Source organism: Ceratotherium simum, chromosome 6 (assembly GCF_057802395.1).
Source record: "Ceratotherium simum simum isolate JZ-2026a chromosome 6, ASM5780239v1, whole genome shotgun sequence".
NCBI lineage: Eukaryota > Metazoa > Chordata > Mammalia > Perissodactyla > Rhinocerotidae > Ceratotherium > Ceratotherium simum.
The window spans coordinates 45,055,490-45,069,979 of record NC_141905.1 but is presented as its reverse complement, the minus strand read 5'-3'; the positions used below and the strand labels follow the sequence as shown (position 1 = coordinate 45,069,979).

General features: G+C 31.6%; 1 protein-coding gene across 7 annotated transcripts in view; it reads right to left on the bottom strand.

Annotated features, from left to right (window-relative positions):
• The window catches only part of PCDH15 (protocadherin related 15), a 1,681,754-nt gene that overhangs the window by 499,582 nt on the left and 1,167,682 nt on the right, over nucleotides 1-14,490 (bottom strand). For all 7 annotated transcript variants that reach the window (XM_087432193.1, XM_087432194.1, XM_087432195.1 and 4 more), the window contains one exon: nucleotides 5,620-5,775. In XM_087432193.1, coding sequence (XP_087288319.1) covers nucleotides 5,620-5,775 — 156 coding nt within the window. The remainder of the gene's footprint in view (nucleotides 1-5,619; nucleotides 5,776-14,490) is intronic.

Below are 14,490 nucleotides of genomic sequence, written 5' to 3'. Positions count from 1 at the left end.
GTACTGATTGTGATTATAATATTATGATATAATATCATAAGTATAAACCTGGATATTTATTTTTAAAATCAGTTACATGAAAGTGGTTATAATTTAGCATAATATGATGTCTATTAATAGGTAGTGTAGGGATGATTGAATTAAGGACTTGGGTTTTATTCCCAACTTTGTGTCCAGTTTACTGTGTAACATAGCAAATTCATGATACTGCTCCAAGTCTTAGTTTTCTCATAGTGAATAAGCAGAGTGACTCATCAGGATTTTAATTTTGGAAACTTCTTTTATAAATCTGTGATAATGACTTTATACCTGTCTTTTGGATTTTAATGAGGTGTAAAATATTTTGACACCAACGATCTATTAAACTCTGAATAATTTTTTTTTGAAAAACATTTAGATTCTTCTAATCTTAACTGCATTAACTGCATGTCTTGCCCTATAAGGAGAAATAGCATGGAGAATATCTTGCAATCTTTCACAGAGTAAATCTATTTCATTTAAAATTTTTTACAGGCAGCATTATATATATACATATGTGTATATATAATTGCAATGTATTTTCCCAATGGATATATATCTAAACATTCAAGCCAATTAAACTGAGAACTACTACTATGGAAGAACTACTCAAATAAATGAAGGGTGAGAAAAATAGCTAAATTTCATTTTTTACTTGTGATTATGTTTTGAGGTTTAAATAGCTTTTGATTCTTTTCAAGAAAATAGATACGAGACAGTAGGAACGAAATTGAAAGGGGAAAACATGATCATCAATTACACACGTTCTATATAATCAAACCATAGAAGATACTTCCATAGTATCAGCAGTATAGGATTGCCTCAGTTGGCTATAGGGAAATGCATTGAGAGAAAACCATAAATGGACAGCTTTGTAAAAAAACCTGGGCCTCTCCAAATAATGTTTAAGACAAAATGGTCAACTTTTCTATAAATTTTACCACTTGAACATTTATCTAGATGCTGTAGGAGTTTAGGGTTTGGAGAAATTGAAGCTCAATGAATAGAAATAGTTGGGGATGACTATAGAAATAGGGGATGGAAGTAGGTCTTGAGTTAAACTGTAAAAGATGAAAAAAACTTGGAGACTTGAAAGGTAGAGAGGTTCTCATTCTAGGTAAAATGAAAAGTGTAAGCAAAACCCAATAAATGGAAATATTTGTGAGACATGATAAAATTAATCTGAAGAGAGTGAGGCATTATCAGAGAGAATGTGAAGCTAAGAATATATTGACAAAAGATCAAATTATGGAAGTCTTGGAAAGTCAGCCAACAGAGATAGATGACCTTTTTCCTGACAATAATGAGAAATTACACAATTTTTGAATAAGAGAGTGACAAGATTAAAACAGTATTTGAAAAGGTTATTTTTCAGCAAGGTGCTGAAATGATTGGCGGAGGAAGTGCAAGTAGTCAAATAACATAGGAAACTTTGAAATTCAAATTGAACATTACAAATTTCTTTATGAAAAATGAACTAAAGATATTTATGCAGGAACAGTTAAATATGGTATAAGAATAGATTTTACAGTTAGATCTATTGTCTAAGATAATTCATCTGACTATCACTTTATATGCAAATGAAGTTAGCACTCAAACAAACAAAGCAAAGTCTCATCAAAGAGTATACTTCAGATGCTAAAGTAATTAATCATGTGACATGATTAATTACATTAATTAACATCAGTCTGTTTTAGCAGAAACCTGTTAAAAAATGTAGCTCAAAAACGTTAAGCATTGACTGACCAGTAACTTATCCCGTTAAACAAGAGTTTACGTCTTTTTTAGGAAATACAATCTAGAAAGTCTCAGATTATGAGAAATATAATTTCTTCAAATTTTTAATGAATAGAAGAATGTTGAGATAAATAAGATACATTTTAAATAATTTCAAAAAGCATGTAGAGGTTAAAGTCCCAATGCTGTATTTAATATCCAAATTACACCAGTTTCCTCCTATAAAGTAGGTACATATTTTTAAGCTTAAAATAAACAATTTGGAGGTAAAGATCTGCTAAAATATGGACAATTACAAATATGGTTCATTTTTGTGTGTCTAAAGTACACATAATATATGATTATATAGAGGTGCTTTAGAAATATTTTCTAACTTGATGGAATAAAAACATTAATAAAGTAACCAATGTCTAAAAAAAAATAACATAAAAGGAGTTTTTGGCTCACAGATTTTCGCTCAAAGAAAAAACAAAACAAAGCAAAACAACAAACAACATAAAAGCATGCTCTAATGAAAGCAATAATATTACTTTAAAAATTTTTTTTATAATTTGATCAGCATTTTCTCATCAGAATTTAGTTGTGATTTATATTTAAATATTTGGGGTATGCCAGAACTTGATTTTTAAATTGAGAAAATAACTTTAATTAATAGAATCTCAAATAAATATTTTCTTCCAGTATTTAATTACTATTACCACCTCAGAGATACAAAAAAAAAAACTAGTTCAACATCTTACAAGGAGAATAAATAGCTCCTGTTGAGCCTCAGTAGGCATGTATGTGGATTCAGGAATTACATTGTCCAACATGATCAAACATACCGGTATTTTTCAAATAAACAATATAACATTACACCTAAAAGAACTGGAAAAAGAAGAACAAATGAAGCCCAAAGTCAGCACAAGGAAGGAAATAGTAAAAATCAGAGCAGAAATAAGTGAGATAGAGACTAAAAATGAAATAGAAAAAATTAATGAAACTAAGAACTAGTTCTTTGAAAAGATAAGCAAAATTGACAAATCTGTAGCTAGACTCATTAAGAAAGAAAGAGAGAAGACTCAAATAAACAAAATCAGGCATGAAAGAGGAGAAACAAAAATGGATACCATAGAAATACAAAGGATTATAAGAGAATACTACAAGAAGCTACACACCAACACATTGGATAAACTAGAAGAAACAGATAAATTCTTAGAATCATACAACTTCCCCAAACTAAATCAAGAAGAAATAAAGAATCTGAATAGACCAGTTACTAGTAAAAAGATTGAAATGGTAATCAAAAATCTCTGCAAAACAAAAGTCCAAGACCAGATGTCTCTTCTGGTGAATTCTACCAAACATTCAAAGACTTAATACATATCCTTCTCAAACTCTTCCAAAAAATTGAAGATGAGGGAACACTTCCTAGCTCATTTTATAAGGCCAATATTACCTTTATCCCAAAACAAGACAAGGACAACATAATAAAGGAAAATTACATGTCAATATCACTGATGAACATAGATGCAAAATGTTCAACCAAATATTAGTAAATCAAGTGCAACAATACATTAAAAGGATCATACACCACTATCAAGTGGGATTTATTCCATGGACACAGGGATGGTTCATCATCTGCAAATCAATCAGTGTGATACACTACATTAACAAAATGAAGAATAAAAATCACATGATCATCTCAAGATGCAGGGAAAGCATTTGACAAGATTCAACATCCATTTATATAAAAAAATCTCTCAATAAGATAGGTATAGAAGGAAAGTACCCCAACATAATTAAGCCCATATATGACAAATCCACAGCCAACATCATACTCAATGGTGAAAAACTGAAAGCTATTTCTCTAAGATCAGGAACAAGACAAGTATGCCCACTCTCACCACTCTTAATTCAACAAAGTATTGGAAGTCCTAGCTAGAGCAATTAGGCAAGATAAAGAAATAAACAGTATCCAAATTGGAAAGGAAGAAGTAAAACTGTCACTATTTTTGGATGACATGATTCTATATATAGAAAACCCTGAAAAATCCACAAAAAAACTATTAGAAATAATTAACGAATACAATCAAGTTGCAAGGTACAAAATAATCATACAAAAATCAGTTGCATTTTATACACTAAAAATGAACTAGCAGAAAGAGAAGTCAATAATACAATTCCATTTACAATTTCAATAAAAAGAATAAAATACTTAGGAGTAAATTTAACCAAGGAAGTGAAAGACCTGCACACTGAAAATTATAAGACATTGGTGAAAGAAATTGAAGAAGGCATAAAGAAATAGAGAGATATTCTGTGCTCATGGACTGGAAGATTAACATAGTTAAGATGTCTATATTACCCAAAGCAATCTATAGATTCAATGCAATCCCCATCAGAATCTCAATGACATTTTTCGTGTAAATAGAACAAAGAATCCTAAAATTTATATGGAACAACAAAAGACTCCAAATAGCCAAAGCAATCCTGAGAAAAGAGAACAAAGCTGGAGGTATCACATTCTCTGATTTCAAAATATACTACAAAGCTCTAGTAATCAGAACAGCATGGTACTAGCAGAAAAAACAGACACATAGATGAAAGACACAGATTTAAGAGCCCAGAAATAAACCCACACGTCTATGGACAGCTAATTTTTGACAAAGGAGCCAAGAACACACAATGGAGAAAGAAAAGTCTCTTCAATAAATGGTGCTGGGAAATTGGACAGCCATATGCAAAAGAACAAAAATAGACCATTATCTTACACCATACACAAAAATTAACTCAAAACGGATTAAAGATTTGAGTGAAAGACATGAAACTATAAAACTTCTAGAAGAAAACAGGCAGAATGCTTTTAGATATCAGTCTTAGCAGTATCTTTTTGAATATCTTGTCTCCTCAAGGCAAGGGAAACAAAAGAAAAAATAAGCAAACGGGACTACATTAAACTAAAATGTTTCTGCATAGCAAAAGAAACCATCAACAAGATGAAGAGACAACTCATCCATGGGGAGAAGATATTTGCACATCATATATCTGATAAGGGGTTAATATCTAAAATACGTAAAGAACCTATACAACTCAACAACAAAAAAACAATCTGATCAAAAAAAGAGCAGGGGATATGAACAGACATTTTTCCAAAGAAGATATACAGATGGCCAACCGGCACATGAAAAGATGTTCAACATCACTAATTATTAGGGGAATGCAAATCAAAACTACAACAAGATATCACTTCACTGCTGGTGGGAACGTAAATTGTTGCAGCCACTATGGAAAACAGTACAGAGATTCCTCAAAAAATTAAGATTCACATGATCCAACTATTCCACCTCTGGGTATTTATCCAAAGAACATGAAAACATGAATGGGTAAAGATCTATGCACCCCTGTGTTCATTGCAGCATTATTTACGATAGCCAAGACTTGGAAGCAACCTAAGTGCCCATCAACAGTCGAATGAATCAAGAAGAGGTGGTATATATATACAATGGAATACTAATCAGCCATAAAAAAGATGAAACCTTGTCATTTGTGACATCATAGATGGAGCTTGAGGGTATTACGCTAAGCGAAATAAGTCAGACGGAGAAAGACAATTACAGTATGACAACTCATATGTGGAAAATGAACAAACAAACACATAGATACAGAGAACCAATTTTTTCCTGTAGCAAAATGAATTCCTAAAATCATGTTGGAAGTCACCCAGACCTTATTTCTTCTAAAGCACTATTCCTTAAAATGTTTTATTGACATTTCCAAATAGTTAAGCCTATTATTATAAAGGAATCGTTTCTAAAACATTTGTAGCATACAATTCGTTACATATATCAATAAAAAGGACACAGAGAGTAAACAGAAACTGACCTCATTCACTGTGGCATAGTAGCTTTCATGCTTGAACATGGGTGAGTTGTCATTCCTGTCTCTCACCACAATTCGAACTTCATGGTAGATAACAGTGCCCACTTTTTTGTTGATGCACTGGACTTGCACCACGATGGAGTGGATGTTCATTGGTGGCTGCAATGCAGAAATTGCATCTTTTTAAAAAAACAATTGAAACTGAAGCTTCTCATTACTGTCAAAGCACTTATTTGTTTAATAGAATTTTCTGTTCTAGTTCATTTTTAAGTGATAATCTATTAAAATTGATGCATTTTGCACTATTTTAAGGAGAAGAGAAGACAATCATGACTACTTCATTATTCAATTTTGTGTCTCAAAATATGGAGTCTCAGGTAGCATTATGTTCATAATCCGAGGACTGGGATGAATCCAATCACAAAATTAATGCTGAGATTTGATGGGATGAAACAATTTTGTCCCTAAAAAAGTTAAAGAAGCAATGATATGAACTTCTCATTTATAAAAACAATGTGTTAATGATAAAATCCTTGGGGAAGAGAGGTTGGATAACATTTGTGTTCATTTATATTTTTGCTAAAATATTATATGTTCATATTTGATAAAAATTAAAATATAATCAAAAGAAGAGAATCCATTCACAATCCAACCCAACTTACTCATTCTATACATTTAAATGCTTATTTTGCTGATCTTTTCCTCTCTCCAAATATACACGTATTATACACACATACACAGTGAATATCATCCCATATGTGTAAATACAGATTTACTATAGCATTTTGGTGTATACTACTAAGCTACGTTATGTGATTTAACAGTACTCCATTATGAGTCTATAGCATAATTTGTCTAAAGTAAAAAGCTTATAATGTTTTATGTTGTCAATTTTTGTCATTATAAAAAATACTTCAATAAACATTCTATATATAAGTGTGTGCTAACTTGCCTAATTATTTTTTATGATCAATTTGCTGAAGGGGAAAAGTGTCATCAAAGGGGCACTTATTTACTCAGGTCCCTTTGCTAAGGGCTTGCAGAACTGGGATGAACACCTACATCTCTTTGACTCTAGAGTTATAGTGTTTAACACTACAAAATATTCCTTTGTGGTATTTTAAATCCTTTTTAAGCTTATAAAATTGTTCCTCTACATATATCATTTTAGCAGAATAGCACTTGGCATATTACATATTTTATGTATTTGTTTTAGTTTGTCTCCCTTCACTAGACTGGAAGCTTCATAAAGCCTTGAATGCTCTTTTGGTCATGACGACATCTCTTTATCCAGTAACTAGCCTAGGACAGATGATCATGTACTACCTGAGTCAAACTGGTTAGCTGCCAGTCTTAGTTCCATAACTATCAATTGTATAATCTAGATGCGAAATCTCTCCGTGCTTAGTTTGCTCATCTCTAAAAATGGGGATAATAATAAATACTGATATGATAATATCATTGTAAGTATTACATGAAATTACCCCATTGTAGGTACATATTAACACATAATGGATGTAAACTATTTTTTTACTTATAAAAAGCTAAATTTCCAAAGAAGTGATAAATGTGGAATCTATAAAAATATGAACTGATAATCTTAGATTATAAAATAAATTATTAAATATTTGGATTAAAACCAATTTAAAGATATAGCAATGATTACTGGAAGGTAGGATAGGTTCGTTAAAAATGTCACATGTCACATTTCTAAATGAGAAGAATGCTGTAGAAACTAGATCTATACCGAAGCAAACAGTGTTTAATCACAAGATATCTTTACAGCCAATAAACAAAAAGATAGTTCAATTGATTTGTACCTGGCTAAATAATTGTACCTAAAAAGAATAAATTAAAGCATCATTAACATATGGAGGAAAGTCTCTAGTGAAGTTCCATATAGCTCTGTGTTCCAATATCTACTCCATTTCACTGTCAATCACTGACATAAATAAAGGCATTAAAGCCATGTGTATAAAATCGGTGAATATCACAAAGCTCAAAAGGATATATAATACATTTAATGACAAAAATCAAGTTTCAAAATCATTTTAATAAGTCAGAATAATAGGTTACAAAAATGATATACTTTTACAATAATAAGTTTAAATCACCATATTTATATTAGAAAAAAACTTAATTACTGAAATATAATAAATGGCTACAAATATTAATGTGAAAACATAATTGTGAAATTTTGATGAGTAAAAGAGGAGTTTACGTGCCAACACTGTAAATGGGCCACTGGAACAATAATACAAATTTCATATTCATTAACAACATCAGATGCAGAGATAGGTGGATTATAATAAGCACCATTTTTTGAGCGAATAGGATGTGGAGTCTGAACACCTTGAGAATGTGTGATAAAATTTGAAGATGTCTAAACTAAAAAATACAGGATTTGCCAGATATCTGAATAGTTGTTATGAAAAGATCTATTAGTTTATTCATTGTAGTCCAAGAGAGTAGAAATAAGAACGATGAATAAAAAGTATTACAAAGCATATGTTTTGAATATAACTAGAGGTTTTCTATTAATCCAAAGCAACAAAGAATAAAATGGACTATCCTATAAAGCAAGCCCCATCACTGAAAATCTGCAAGCTTGAGGCTAAAAGATCATTTAAAAAGACTAGGTCTTAGAAGTTTTCTGGAAAGAATTTGAATTAGATGACCTCCATCTTTACTACCAGTTTTAAAGTGCTTGCTTTAATAGACTTTTTAAGGAAAGTCCTACATATTTCAATTGTAAAGTTAAAAATAGAATAAATACTTGTACTATTAGCCCTTGGCAAACCTCTTGGAAGACAATCAGGTGAATTATGTTCTTCTAAAGTTATTTATCTTCTAAATATTGCAAGAGAGACCTATAAAACCATTTCATCTCAACTTCTAATTGTATATTGAGTGGTAGCACTGGGACAGAAAGGTCACAATCTTTGCAAGTAGAGGATCAAATGCACTGTGCACTGAGCTCCCACTTAGTTCTGCTAAGTGCCCATAAATTAGATATAACCAGGTCACCTGGAACTCTTGTCACTCTCAACTTTAGCTCCCTATGCAACTCTAGTAGCATGGATAGAACTTAGCTCACAATAAATTCCAAGCATAATGGATCACGTTGAAGGCAAGAATTCCCTGTGGCTAATATATAACACACATTGTAATTTCACGTTAGAATAGATTCTATTCTGCGGTATAAGAAGGTCATAAATATCAAGTATAGTTCTACTAAGTCGATTAGTGAGAGTTTAGGGACTCCAAAATGCTTAGGAACGTGTTAGGGAAATTTTGGTTTATCTTTCATAACCGGTGGCATAAATAAGTAATGGCAATTTTATCTTCTCTAATTCTCTTAAATTGCTTCATTCATGAAACAACGGAAAAAAACTTGTGTATACATTGTTTTGGGGTAATTATTTAAAATAACTATCATTCATGTATACCTACACATGCAAACTATTCTCCCAATTTAAAAACGAACATTTAATATCATACCCTGAAAGTATATTTGCATATTTGTATGTTAGTGTATATGTGTATATAGGTTTTGATATGCATACATGAAAGTTCAGGAATGATACATACCAACAGTTGATAGAGGTTATCTTTGAAAAGCAGGGTTAAGAGTAGAAAACAAGGGAAGAAAATTTTCCAACAAATATGTATCAACTTTGTAATTTGAAAGAAGACAAAACTAGAAAATTTTGTTATGAGTTTTTCAATCATTTAGGATTCAACAGCAAAGTGGTTTTTATGAGGAATTTATTGATGTGAATAGTGTCGATTATAGTGCACATCTTCAATCTAAGGGGAATTGAGTTTTTTTCCCTAGAAACTGCATTATTTGGAGAGCTTAATGATTTAGGGAGAAAATAAATTTTTAGCAAACCTGTATAAAAATTGATTTTATTTTTCATAAAGCAAAGGCAAAGTTTATTCAATCCTCACAAAAATGAAAAGTTTTCATCATGATTTTTCTTCCTGTGTACTTACTGCCTTTACAAAATGAAGTCCTCATTATTTCGCAAATAAACCGGAAGACCGTGAAAGGAAATAAGACACAGTGTGTTGTAGAAATGATTTTTAAATAATGAAACAAACTTAAAGGAAATGGCTGGCCAGGGTTACGAGTGTCCTTTACAAATTAAACTTTGACAATGAATGGTATATTTAAAGAAGTTGCCTAAAGAAGAAAGTACGATTTTAAAATATAATTATGTATTTGTAATATTTAGATAAATTTGTAGATTTTTCACAATCGGTTATTGAGGACATTCAGCTTATTTGTTCATATTTATTATATACAAAGTTCAATTTGGGTTGGGATTAATATGATGTAGTCTTTGTGCACCAAGCAAATCCTGTAAAACAGATAGGAGATGAACATAAATAACTATAATGCAAGTCAAAAAAGAGTTTTAAAGATTGGAGTTTACAGCAAGGAATTACATATGAGTGTTACCATTAGTAAATATTTTAACAGAGGGTAGCATTTAAGACATGTCTTGATAGTAGGTAACATTCAACTGATGGTAATGGATAAAGGTGATTTCAAAGCCTAAGTTGAAAAGAGTATCAGGGAAGGCATGATTTAAAAAATAGATTGTGTAAAGGGAGTAGCAATTAGCTCAGTTTTCCTAGATTAGAGTCTATATGTTTCTAAAAAATAAATGAGATAGACAGGCTGCAGCTTGAATCTAGGAAACCCCAAGAGCCAGATAAAACAGTTTGCAATGAAAAGTCATCTACTAACAAGGTCAAAACTGTGTTTTGGGGCACTGAATATAGAATAGATTCAAGAATCATGAAACACGGTAAAGAGAACTTCAGGAGATAGTCCCTATGTCCAAGTGAGAACTAAGAGGGCTTGTAATGGAGTTATGCTAATGGATGCAAACGCAAGACACACTGTGGAGATAAAAACACGAAATTTAGTAGTTAAATGGATATTGGCCTGGCCAGAGAAATCAAAGCTATTTGTGAAGCTACCAACTAAGACTCTAAAACAAGAGAAGTTAAGATGTATGGGATTGTCATTGATACAATTTCTCTCCATTCAAAGCTGTTAAAAGTTTGCCCCGAGTTTTAAGATAAGTATAACAGAACTGTGTCAGAATCATATTTTTCTTTCTGTTATTATTTTCATTATTGATGTTATCATCACCATTATTATCCCATACTCAAGAATGATTAGAGAATATTGGTCAAATGAGACAATAATTTGCCATTTCAAAAATCTTATGTGATGCTCCTTCTTTACTGAGACTTAATTTTCATGCCAGACAACATATTTTTTATATCATTTGTGACTCCTCACTTTATACTTTCTCTCTCTTTTTTGGGTGAAAAAAATTTATGTAACTTTAGGGAACAGAAATAAAATAGGTAATAAAATAGTGATGACCATCAGGGTAAGACTTATGGACCAAGCTTGAAAACGTCAACAGCTCATACTTATACAATGTCATATAAAAGTTTTCTAATTAAATACAAATATTTGGGGCTTGGGAATTTTTATGTTTTATTTTTATCCTCAGAAATTTTCATGAAGACTATTACGTTATTAGCTTAATTTTTGACATTTAATCTTAAAAATATTTATTATTTATACTAAATTTTCTTTTAGTTCTATGTAGCCATAATTGTTCAAATGTTTCTATTAAGAGATAGTTTACGGCCTCGCTGAACAAAGCATAGAAAACATAACTTGGAATGCCTTTTCTGGAAAATACACTTTCTCTTGACTGCTGTTGAAAGGGCAAGTATAATTGAACATGGATGTACCACATGATATCACCCCCACTTCCCTAGCTATAATTGATTCAAGCTAGTTAGTATTTAAATAATCTCTCTTACTAATTAGAAAAAACACAGTGACTATGTTCAGTCCATGGTAGGCATTGCATTGAAACGTTATAGGTAGCTGGAGTGCAGTGAATATCAATAAAAGTCAAAGCCAAGTGCAAACCAAAGAAATAGAGGAGCAAAATTATAAAAGCACAAAGGAATTTGATCTGCAGGGATAGAAATAGAGCATGCTCACAGAGGAAGGTAGAGATAAGAGACTATGTAGACCAAGACCAAGTAGTTTCCTCTATCTCTAGTAAATTTACAGTTTTCATAAAATCAAATTATTTTTCATTTCTATGATATTGATATTTTTAAAACTCTCCACTCATTGTGGAGAAGGCATTTTGTGTCTTCCTTATAAGCCAAAGAACTTTGATTAAAATAAGAATATTCCTATGCAATAGTCTAAATGTTTATGCCCCTCCAAAATTCATATGTTGAAATCCTAATGCCCAATGTAATGGTATTAGGAGGTGGGGCCTTTGGCTGACTTGCCAATCTGCTTCAAGGCAGAAAATAGTCAACTTTTTATCTGGCATGATATAGAAAATGTTCCATTTCAAAAAGGCAAAAATACATTTGGTATGTTATTTATAAAAGATATTTTTGAGAAACGAAGGTGGGAGGCAGAGATTCAAACACTTGGTGAGTTTCATCATCTATTTCTTATTTCCCTTAAACAACATAAATCTGGTAATTAGGTGATTAGCACATGAATGAGATTAATGCCCTGATACAAGAGGCCTGAGAGAGCTCCCTTGTCCCTTTCCATGTGAGGATACAAGGAGAAGTCTGCAACCTGAAAGAGGGCCCTCATGTGATCACGCTGGCACCCTGATCTGAAACATGCAGCCTCCAGAACCGTGGGAAATAAATTTCTGTGGTTTATAAGCCACCCAATCTGTGGTATTTTGTTATAGCAGCCCAAATGGACTAAGACACTAAGAAAAACATCACTATATTCCAAATACTTAATGGAAAAATTTCCACTAAGAAAAAATTTCCAGAGCAATTTTTCTCTAAGAAGGACTAATATAAATTTTAGCCTAGTGACCATAATATGGAGCTTTGGCAGCTGTTACTGGGGTCAAACCGTGATTGTTGGCTCTGTTTTGCTATTCAGAGCATTGACTTTTTTTATTATATTTATAAAATGAACAATTCAAAGAATTTTGGCAACAACCTAAACAACTACATTTCAAGAAACCAAAAGAAAGCTGGGGTAGCTATACTTACATCAGAAAAAACAGACTAAAACATCGGCTTTAATAAGAGACAAAGAAGGGCATTAATAATGATACAGAGGTCAATCCAAAAAGAGGATATAAAATTTGTAAATATTTATGCACTCTATACAGGAGCACCTAAATATATAAAGCAAACACTAACAGACCTAAAGGAAAAAATAGATAGCAATACAATAATAGTGGGGGACTTCAATACTCCACTTAATTAATGGCTTGATCATCCAGACAGAAAATAAATAAGAAAACATCAGCCTTAAATACATGTTAGACCAGATGAACTTAACAGATATATACAGAACATTCCAACCCAAAGGAACAGAACATACATTCTTCTCAAGTGTAGATTGAACATTCTCCAGCATAGATCATATCCTAGGCCACAAAACAAGTCTTAATAAATTTAAGAAGGCTAAAATCATAGCAAACACCTTTTCTCATCACAATAGTAGAATAGTAGAATAGTAGAAACTAGAAATCAATTACAAGAAGAAAACTGGAAAATTCACAAACGTGAAGATTTAAACAACATGCTACAACCTACTGGTCAAAGACAAAATGAAAAGAGAAATCAAAAATATCTTGAGACAAATGAAAATGGATATACAACATACCAAAACTTAAGAGATGCAGCAAAAGCAGTTCTAAAAGGGTTCATAGTGATAAATGCCTACATCAAGAAACAAGAAAAGTCTCAAATAAAGGACCTAACTTTACACTAGAAAAAGAAGAAATGAAACCAAAAGTTAGTAGAAGAAAGGAAATAAAGATCAGAGTGGAAATAAATGAAATATAGACTAAAAAGACAATAGAAGAGACCAATCAAATTAAGAGCTGTTTCTTTGAAAAGATAAACAAAATTGACAAACTTTTAGCTAGACTCACCAAAAAAATAGAGAAGACTCAAAGAAATAAAATCAGAAATGAAAGAGAAAACATTACAACTGATACCACAGAAATATAAAAGATCATAAGAGACTACTGGGAACAATTATATATCAACAAATTTGACAACCTAGAAGAAATGGATAAATTCCTAGAAACACACAATCTACCAAGATTGAATCATGAAGACATAGAAAATCTGAACAGAAAAATTACTAGTAAGGAGATTGAATCAGTAATCAAAAACATCCCAAAAAACAAAAGTCCAAGATCAGACTATTACATTGATGAATTCTAACAAACATTCAAAGAAAAGTTACTACGAATCCATCTCAAACTCTTCTAAAAAATAGAAGAGGAGGGGACACTTCTAAACTCATTTTACGAGGCCAGCATTTCCTTAATACCAAAACCAGACAAGGATACCACAAGAAAAGAAAATTATAGGCCAATATCCCTGAGGAACATAGATGTAAAACTCCTCAGGAAAATATTAGCAAACTGAATTCAACAATATATTACAAGGATCATACACCATGATCAAGTTGGACTTATTCAAGGGATGCAAGGATGATTCAACATCCACAAATGAATCAATGTGATACACTACATTAACAAAATGAAAGATAAAAATCATATGATCATCTCAACAGATACAGAAAAAGCATTTGACAAAATTCACCATCCGTTATGATAAAAACTCTCAACAAAATGGTTATAGAAGGAATGCACCTCAACATAATAAAGGTCATATATGTCAAGCCCACAGTTAACATCATACTCAATGGTGAAAAGCTGAAATCTTTTCTCTAAGATCAGGAACAAGACAAGGAAGCCACTCTTTCCATTTTTATTCAACATAGTTATAGAAGTCCTAGCCAGAGCAATT